This window comes from Nicotiana attenuata, chromosome 12 (assembly GCF_001879085.1).
Source record: "Nicotiana attenuata strain UT chromosome 12, NIATTr2, whole genome shotgun sequence".
NCBI lineage: Eukaryota > Viridiplantae > Streptophyta > Magnoliopsida > Solanales > Solanaceae > Nicotiana > Nicotiana attenuata.
Window position 1 is genome coordinate 20515519 of NC_032000.1, and position 10585 is coordinate 20526103.

Genomic DNA, 10585 nt, shown 5'->3' on the forward strand with positions numbered 1-10585 from the left:
CTTTTAGTTCCTTCAGGGCTTGAACGCACTCTGAAGTCCATTGGAGGCCATTATCTTTCTTGAGCATGCTGAATAATTTGTGACACCTATCCGATGATCGCAAGATGAATCTTGAAAGAGCAACGACGCGACCAGTCAATCTCTGAACCTGTTTTTTGGTGGTCAAGTGCTCTGGTATCCCTTCAATGGCTTTGATCTGATCGGGGTTGACCTTGATACCTCGCTGTGATACTAGGAAACCTAAGAACTTTCCTGAGGCCACACTCAATGCATAGTTTTCTGGGTTCATTTTCATTCCGTATTGTATGAGTATGTCGAAGGTCTCTCTCAGGTGGTCAATATGATTTTCCTTTCTTTTGGACTTGACTAGCATGTCTATGTAGACCTCCATTGTTTTACCAAGTTGGTCTTTGAAAATCCCTGTGTTTTTCAGTCCGAAGGCCATGACTCTGTAGCAGTACGTCCCCTGATGGGTGATGAAAGTTGTTTTCACATGATCCTCTTCTTCCATGAGGATCTGATTATAGCCCGAGTAGGCGTCCAAGAAGCTCAGTAGTTCGTGCCCGGACGTGGCATCGATGAGTTAGTCGATATGAGGTAATGAAAATGAATCCTTGGGGCATGCTTTATTCAAATCTGTAAAGTCTTCGCACATTGGCCACTTCCCATTTTTCTTTTTCACCATGACCACATTGGCGACCCATTGAGGATATTTTGACTCCCTGACGGAGCCGTTCTCCAATAATTTTTCGACCTCTTCGCGTACTGTGTCATTTATTGCGAGGTTGAACTTACGCCTAACCTGCCTCACTGTGGTGGAATGGGTTGACGTTTAGCTTGTGCATGGCGATTTCCTTAGGGATACCTAGCATGTCTGCATGGCTAAAAGCAAACAAGTCCGCGTTATCAGTTAATAATTGACGAAATTTACCTGGTTCCTGAAACTTGCAGCCAATGTAAGCTTTCTTGTTGTGGTCGTTGATGTCTAATTGAACGGGGTCGAGGTCCTCAATGGTCGATTCTGCGGCTTCTATCACATCGAGGTCTCTGATGACGTCCTCGCTTTCACTGTATATCGACCTCGACCCTATTGATTGCTATGCCTCTTTCTCTTTGCCCTTCGCTTATTGAGCGCCCGTACAATCTAGGGCAATGCGGTAGCATTCCCGAGATGTGCATTGTTCCCCTCGAATGCTGAATATTCCCCATGGAATTAGGAATTTAATGACTTGGTACAAGCTAGAGAGGATGGCTCTCATGGCGTGTATTCATGGCCGCCCTATTATGGCGTTGTATGTTGTGTCCTAGTCCATGATATAGAATATGGTTTCCAAAGTGACGCCGCTAGTCAGGACGGGGAGTATGATTTCTCCGGATGTCCACTCAACTGCATTGCTAAAACCCGTTAGTGTGATGCAACATGGCACTATCTTATCCCCGAGTTTCATTTGTGCAAGTACTCGAGGGTGGATAATGCACTCGCTGCACTCATCGTCTACCATAATGCGTCTCACATCGGCATCTAGAATTCCTAAAGTGATAATAAGGGCATCATAGTGAGGGAACACCAAACCGTCGGTATCTAACTTATCGAAGATGATACTCTGTTCGAGCTTGTCATACCATTCGTGAGTGATCGACCGTTTGAGCTTGTGGGTTGTGGTGAACTTCACGCTATTTATAGAAGCATCGTCGATGCCGCCGACGATCATGTGGACAGTGCGAGTTGGTGAGGGCGGTTTTGGTGGTCCTTGATGTTGTTCGCGTCCTTTGGCGAAGTTGGTCCTTCCTCGGTCGCTCAACAACTCTTTGAGGTATCCTTGTCGTAGCATGTTACAACCTCCTATCTTACGGTGATGCAATCCTCAATTTTGTGTGCTCGCTCTTGATGGAACTCGCAAAGGGCATTTGATTTTCTGGTATTCGGGTCTAACATCATCTTTTGTGGCCATTTCACCTTAGATCCGAGCTTCTCCAAGGCATAGACTATTTCTGTAGGTGACATATAAAAATTGTGAGTGGATAATAGATGGGCATACCTCTTTCATTCAGGTGAGTCCCAGTTCTTGGTTGGGGTGGGCCCTCTTCGTGGTGCTGACAGGATGCAATTGCGATTCTAACATATGGTAAATGTCGTTCCTTGTTGGGTCGCGGAGCTACGAGGTCCCTCCTGATATCATTTCTTCGATCTTTTCTAGATTCGGCTTGTACCGAGGTTAGTCGATGAGTTGGCCCATTGAGGCTGTCCTCGTCTGCTCGGACCTCGGCACAATATGCGTTATGCATTTCATCCCAAGTAGTTGGGGGGTACTTAATAAACTGACTTAATAACTTTTTTGTCGCCCTCGAACCATTTCTGCTCAGCCTGTTCTGGAAATCTGCGACGGCCATTCCTTCTGATACATTTGGTAGGGTCATTCTTACTCGGTTGAATCGGGAGAGGAAGTCCCTCAATCCTTCTCCCGGCGACTGTTTGATAGCGAATATATCGTTCACTCTCGCCTCTGCCTTTTTGGGCCCAGCATGGGCCGTTACGAACTTGTTGACCATTTCTTCAAATGTTTCAATGAAACGTGCGGGCAGCTGCGAATACCATGTTAATGCTCCTCCGGTGAGGGCCTCGCCAAATTTTTTCAACAAAATGGAGGATACTTGTTCCTTGGCGAGGTCATTGCCTCTCACGGCGGTAACCTAGTGAGTTACATGGTTTTCGAGATCGGTCGTACCATCATATATTTTCAGGTAGGGTTGTATTTTAAAGGTCTTTGGTATGGCATGCGGGGCGACTTCATCACTGTATGGTTGCTCGACAAGCCGGCAGGGTACCTGGTATTTTGTCGACCCTTTCGTGATGTTCTCTCTTTTGGTCCCGAAGTGCTGTGATCTCGTTGTCCATTTCATCCATCTTTTTCAAAATGGCTACGAGGGTGTCGTCATCTGCACTATTAACGATATTATGAGAAATACCTATCGTCGGAGGAGGGAATAGGTCACGCTGCTCACTCGCTGGTGGTATGACAAAAGTCCTTGCGTTTTTTGCAATCGTATCCTCAGTGGGCTTGTGGAGGATGCTGGTCAGCGTGTCAGTTAGCCGAGCTTGGAGGAGCTTTTTTACTGCTGGAGGCGTCTCTTCCACCACGGACGTGGAAGCTCATTTACCGAGAGATGTTGTGATGCTGCAATGAGAAGGGGGTGATCTGCCTCGCCTGGGGGAAGCATTGGGGGTTATATCCTCGCCCTCTACTTCAGAAATCTCGTTGATGGTGTTCAAGAGGTTGGTTGTGAGGTCGCCCATTATCCTCATTCTTTCTTCTCTGTTACCTGCCATATTAGGTCGGTGTATACAAGGAAAGAGGATCTTGTTCTTATTTTTTTTCACGTTAGCAGACCGTGTTAGTTATAAATCTAGAGAAAACTAAAAAAATTAACTAAGAAATCCCCATAGACGGCGCCAAATTATTTGACCAAAAAGTGTTAACTTCCGGTTAAAACAATTATACTTGTTTATTGAAGGATTAAATTTAGTTAACAATAATTTCCCCAGATGCAAACTCCGAAAAAGTGGTTAACATGTAGATAGATATGGCAGATAATTAATAATAACAATTAATGAATATCCAAACAGATGTGAGCAATAATGAAGGAGTAACTATCTATAAATAACAACAAATAAAATTTAAGTAAATAGGAGGAATGTTTCACCCAATAATGAATGATATAGATGTGTTCCCCCTGAAAATGATGAGTGTCCCCCCTGAAAATGATGAGTGACAGATAAATCCTAGAATGTTTGGACTATTCTCGTATCTGTAAGCAAGAATGTTGATGAAAAGATAAAGTTTGTATCTTTGCTAGAGAGAGAGAATCTTCCTCTAAAAAAGTGTTCTTATCAATTGAATATTACATGCCCCTTTTCATTGACCTTTTGTTTCTATTTATATGGGACATACCCCCAATAAACCGTAATATTACATATATAGAGATTATCCACTGGAATATTTTCTTCAATGTCCTATTCTAATAAACTAGCCTTTACAGCTCTTTTGCGATACTCGACCTCGACCATCGTATGCATCCCGACCAAGAGCCTTGTTATTTCCTGATCGACCTCGGCTGTCTCTTTCCGTAAGGTTACTTTGCACTAAAATGCTGAGACAGATTTCGACCTATATACATACGGCCGCTAAATATCAATGGTATGACTAAATATGAATTTAGTCCTTGCATCAAAATGTGTCGCTGAGTGTTAATGAAACTAAGAAAACTATGAGGTATATCTTGTTCTAACATCAGCATCGACAAAAAAAATTATGTGATTTCTTTCTATCTACCGAAGTCTTGATGCTTATTCGGTACATGTGCTAGTGAAAAATAGCAAATATCGATGAGGATTAGAAGTGTCAAAAGTACGGGGTTTGACTGATTTTGAGCAGGTCAAGATGGGATGAGTCAATAAATGGGCGGGTCGATGTCCCGCACTAGTAACTTGCGTTGAAATGGAGTTGGGCTAAAATGTGGGTCATAGCCCAACCCACCCAACTTTTACCAAGTTTTAATTAATGTATATTATTTTCTTATGAGTTGTTTAATTATCAAATAAGACTTTTTTTTGTTTTGTTATGTTCATCTATAACATATCACACAAGAAAAATAATTTTAAAGTTATTTTAGAAAAGTAATTCATGGAATAATTTGGGTTAAAAATCAACCCAACTTTAGGTAGGCTAAAATGGATTGAGTTAAGATAGATTGAGTTTAACAAATGAGCGGGTCAGTGACCAGCCCAGCCTTGGAGGGTTGAACGGATCAAATAGGTTTAGGCCCAAATTGTCACCTCTAATGAGTACATTAACTCTCACATGGATACTACAGATGGTGCATGGCATTGGCTAATCATTTCTCCAAATATGGTCTTGTTGTTAACTGAGGCAGGTTTGCATAAAGACTTACAAAAACGAGCAAAAACTTTATGGGTTCAGATTCATAATTCTATCATATTTCATCTAATTTAATGAGTTTAAATTTATTGTTATAACTTATATATATTTAGTAATTTTTTAGACAAAAATATAAAGTATAAACGAAAATTATGATTTCAGTTAGACCCATAACTTTTGCACTGACAGTTGAATTCGAATAAGGTTTCCTACGAAAGTTGATGGTAATGATAATATTAGTATTTTCTCTCTTGAAAAAAAAATGAACGTATTATATATCTATACACTATACTAAAAGTACGAAGTCTCTTGGCGAAATGTCGTTCTCCTTTTTTACCCTTAAAAATTAATCTCACACTAGGCAAAATAGTCGTTTTACTATTACCTTATTATTTAGAAAATAATATTTAATTACTTTTCTAATATTTAGGAAAAGACATTTAATTATTTTCCTAATTTTAGGACTTCGAATCTAACTAATTGTATAAGAAATCTTCCTTACTTAAACAATGGTAGTAATAAATATGTCAAGGAAAAATAATAATACCCGATAATCAAATTATTTTGTAAAATCTTCTCCCTCTTTCAATTCTTTTTAGATCTAGGAGTCTTTTTTTTTTCTCCATATCTTATTTTAGCATAGAAATTGTCGATTTTTCTTTTTCTCTGTCTTAATATTTTTTTCTTTTTCTCATTTCAAGTTTTCCCTCTTGGAATGGGTAAAAGACAAAAAAAAAAATATACTTTTAAAGGCAAAAGTCAATGAAACAAGAGGTTCTTCCATCCAAGTTTTCTAGCTGAGAACAAGCTACATTATTCTCTTATAGGTTTCAAATGTATGAATTTTAATTCAAAACTAGGGGAATGACATGATTTTCAAGATAAAAGCATGAATTCTCTTTGCAAATCATTAAATATTTTTATCTTTATAAATAGATTTTATATTTGACAAAAATTATCATTTAATTATTTTTCTGATATTTAAGAATTTGAAATTAACTAAAATTTTATCGATTCCTATTGTTTAGATTTGAAATTAAATTTAAGTTTCGAATATTTTTTTTTTGTTTGAATTATGTAAGAACTCCTAATGTTTAACATCTTAAATATTCTATTATTATAAAATAGCAAACACGTAATATCCTCACTTGAATTCAAGTTTTAATGTAGCTAGGTTGCGATTTATTAAAAGAGTCAATTTGAATTCAAGCGAGTCAAACACTTGAATAACAAATCAAGTGAAAACTATTATTGCTTGATTTAAATTCTTGCTAGACAGTTTTAAATTTACAATTTTAAGTATGATGAACTTATCTCTTGAAATTTTATTTGTTTGCATAAATACAAGTTGAGGCTCTACATCGAAATGAATTTGTCTCTCCAATTTTTAATTATGGATAAACAAATAAACTCTACTTGGATTAGAAAAATACATTAATTAAAAGACCTACTCTTGATCATACGAAATTTATTTTTATGTAAAGTACTATATTTTATTCCCTTAGGGGTCGTTTAGTTGCCGGTTAGAGTTATGCAGGTATTAGTTATACATGTATTAGTTATGCAGGGATTAGTTATGCAGGGATAAGTAATGCAGGGATTAGTTATGCAGGTATTAGTTATGCAGAGATTATTTTTTTGAATGTTTGGTTTGTTGTATTAGAAATTGATATACATTATATAAATTTTAAAGTAAAATGCTTGTTTACAACTATACCCCTGGCCTTCTTTTGCATTGTTTTTTCTCTCTTTCCATTTATGTAGGAAACAATTTAGTTAGGAACTTTGGATGTTACTTTCACTTCTTCGTCATACTACTGAACTATGTGAAGTTTAGACATATTTGATTTTCACTTCTTAGTTTTGGTATTTCCATTTTCTAGTGGCTTCTCCAGTTTACTTTTGCTAGTTTGTTCTTTAAAAATGAGAGAAGACAAGGTATATAGTTGGCAAGTGAAAGCAAGTGAAACCTGTTGACGGGTTGGCAGAGAAATAAGGAAGCCTTATGTGTAAAGTGATAGGGGTAAATTTATCATTTCAGTATTTTATCCATGTACTACTAATACATGTATTAGTTATTCCATCTTCTACCCCGCATAAAATAATACACAGATTGACTCATAACTTATACATGTATTATTTATGCATAATTGAAAAATGTCAACCAAACATGGTATTAGTTATGCAGAATTTTATACAAAATAACTATTGCCTACCAAACATGGTATAAGTTATGTTACCCCTTATACATGAATAACCTTTCTTCTAACCAGCTACCACACGACCTCTAAGTTTATAACAATTGTTACTCATATAGATGTTATGTATCTTAGCCCCATTTGGATGGGCTTATTTTAAGTGACTTTTAAGTCAAAATAGCTTTTAAGCCATAAGTTAGGAATTTTAGCTTTTGGCTTTTGGCTTGTTTTTGTCATTTTAGCTTAAAAACAAGGATTTAAAAGCTTCTTTTTTTATTGTATCCAAACACTATAAAATGGCTTAAAAGTTATTTTGGCTTAAAAGCACTTAAAATAAGTCAATCCTGCGGGCAATTAATTTACAATTTCCAAGTATTAGTTGTCCTGGAAAAAAAATTAATTACAAATATTCGACATTTTTAAGAAAACAGAAAATTATCTATTATGTTTTTAAAAATGTACCTCTTACTTCTCTAATTAACAAAGGGTTAATTAAGTTAGTTGTTTAAAAAAACATCAATGATTGTTTAGACATGCATTCTTATGATAAGACTAATTTTTTTTAAAGGGCTTGCAAACGCCTTAACACAAATAATACGAAGGGAATATAGGATTTGAAGTTTACGGGTTCGTCAAGCGATCTCTAGTTAATACGATATTAATAATTGAGTTCATAATGAAATATGGCCGTGGCCACGCTGAGGTTCCGTCCCCATGGGGGAATGACTGGGCCGTGCCCTCGTAGTTNTTAAATCGGACAGAGTCGAATCCTGTTATGAATAAGTGCACATGGATACTACAGATGGTGCATGGCATTGGCTAATCATTTCTCCAAATATTGGTCTTGTTGTTAACTGGGCAGGTTTGCATTAAAGACTTACAAAAACGCAGCAAAAACTTTATGGTGTCAGATTCATAATTTCTATCATATTCATCTAATTAATGAGTTTAAATTTTATTGTTATAACTATATATAATTTAGTAATTTTTTAGACAAAAATATAAAGTATAAACGAAATTATGAATTTCAGTTAGACCCATAACTTTTGCACTGACAGTTGAATTCGAATAAGGTTTCCTACGAAAGTTGATTGTAATGATAATATTAGTATTTTCTCTCTTGAAAAAAAAATGAACGTATTTATATATCTATACAACTATACTAAAAAGTACGAAGTCTCTTGGCGAAATGTCGTTCTCCTTTTTTACCCTTAAAAATTAATCTCACACTAGGCAAAATAGTCGTTTTACTATTACCTTATTATTTAGAAAATAATATTTAATTACTTTTCTAATATTTAGGAAAAAGACATTTAATTATTTTCCTAATTTTAGGACTTCGAATCTAACTAATTGTATAAGAAATCTTCCTTACTTAAACAATGGTAGTAATAAATATGTCAGAAAAAATAATAATTACCCGATAATCAAATTATTTTGTAAAATCTTCTCCCTCTTTCAATTCTTTTTAGATCTAGGAGTCTTTTTTTTTTCTCCATATCTTTAATTTTAGCATAGAAATTGTCGATTTTTTCTTTTTCTCTGTCTTAATATTTTTTTCTTTTTCTCATTTCAAGTTTTCCCTCTTGGAATGGGTAAAAGACAAAAAAAAAAATATACTTTAAAGGCAAAAGTCAATGAAACAAGAGGTTCTTCCATCCAAGTTTTCTAGCTGAGAACAAGCTACATTATTCTCTTATAGGGTTTCAAATGTATGAATTTTAATTCAAAACTAGGGGAATGACATGATTTTCAAGATAAAAGCATGAATTCTCTTTGCAAATCATTAAATATTTTTATCTTTATAAATAATTTATATTTGACAAAAAATTATCATTTAATTATTTTTCTGATATTTAAGAATTTGAAATTAACTAAAATTTTATCGATTCCTATTGTTTAGATTTGAAATTAAATTTAAGTTTCGAATATTTTTTTTTGTTTGAATTATGTAAGAACTCCTAATGTTTAACATCTTAAATATTCTATTATTATAAAATAGCAAACACGTAATATCCTCACTTGAATTCAAGTTTAATGTAGCTAGGTTGCGATTTATTAAAAAGAGTCAATTTGAATTCAAGCGAGTCAAACACTTGAATAACAAATCAAGTGAAAACTATTATTGCTGATTTAAATTCTTGCTAGACAGTTTTAAATTTACAATTTTAAGTATGATGAACTTACTCTTGAAATTTTATTTGTTTGCATAAATACAAGTTGAGGCTCTACATCGAAATGAATTTGTCTCTCCAATTTTTAATTATGGATAAACAAATAAACTCTACTTGGATTAGAAAAATACATTAATTAAAAGACCTACTTTGATCATACGAAAATTTATTTTTTATGTAAAGTACTATATTTTATTCCCTTAGGGGTCGTTTAGTTGCCGGTTAGAGTTATGCAGGTATTAGTTATACATGTATTAGTTATGCAGGGATTAGTTATGCAGGGATAAGTAATGCAGGGATTAGTTATGCAGGTATTAGTTATGCAGAGATTATTTTTTTGAATGTTTGGTTTGTTGTATTAGAAATTGATATACATTATATAAATTTTAAAGTAAAATGCTTGTTTTACAACTATACCCCTGGCCTCTTTTGCATTGTTTTTTCTCTCTTTCCATTTATGTAGGAAACAATTTAGTTAGGAACTTTGGATGTTACTTTCACTTCTTCGTCATACTACTGAACTATGTGAAGTTTAGACATATTTGATTTTCACTTCTTAGTTTTGGTATTTCCATTTTCTAGTGGCTTCTCCAGTTTACTTTTGCTAGTTTGTTCTTTAAAAATGAGAGAAGACAAGGTATATAGTTGGCAAGTGAAAAGCAAGTGAAACCTGATTGACGGGTTGGCAGAGAAATAAGGAAGCCTTATGTGTAAAGTGATAGGGGTAAATTTTATCATTTCAGTATTTTATCCATGTATTACTAATACATGTATTAGTTATTCCATCTTCTACCCTGCATAAAATAATACACAGATTGACTCATAACTTATACATGTATTATTTATGCATAATTGAAAAAATGTCAACCAAACATGGTATTAGTTATGCAGAATTTTATACAAAATAACTATTGCCTACCAAAACATGGTATAAGTTATGTTACCCCTTATACATGAATAACCTTTCTTCTAACCAGCTACCAAACGACCTCTTATTGAATTAGCTAAATAAGATCAACAATTATCATCTTCGGGAACTCACATTTTTCTTTAATTAACCATTATTTTTAATAATTCAAAAACAATATTTTAACATAATATTTATGTGCATTTTTAAATTATATACTTACTGAGATAGGGTACACGCGCAACGCGCATACCTAAATACTAGTTTAACTCAAAACAAGTCTAGTAATTTTTGAAAACCATCATTGGAAAGTATCTTCGTATCCATTTTCTACGGTTGGACTTCATTTCTTTCCTTTACTCTTTTGTT

At 34.7% G+C, this 10585-nt stretch overlaps 1 protein-coding gene across 1 annotated transcript; it reads right to left on the reverse strand.

Annotated features, from left to right (window-relative positions):
• Positions 1305-1832, reverse strand: LOC109235944. The gene has a single exon (XM_019402188.1). It carries the CDS (start codon positions 1830-1832, stop codon positions 1305-1307), a length of 528 nt encoding a protein of 175 aa, XP_019257733.1.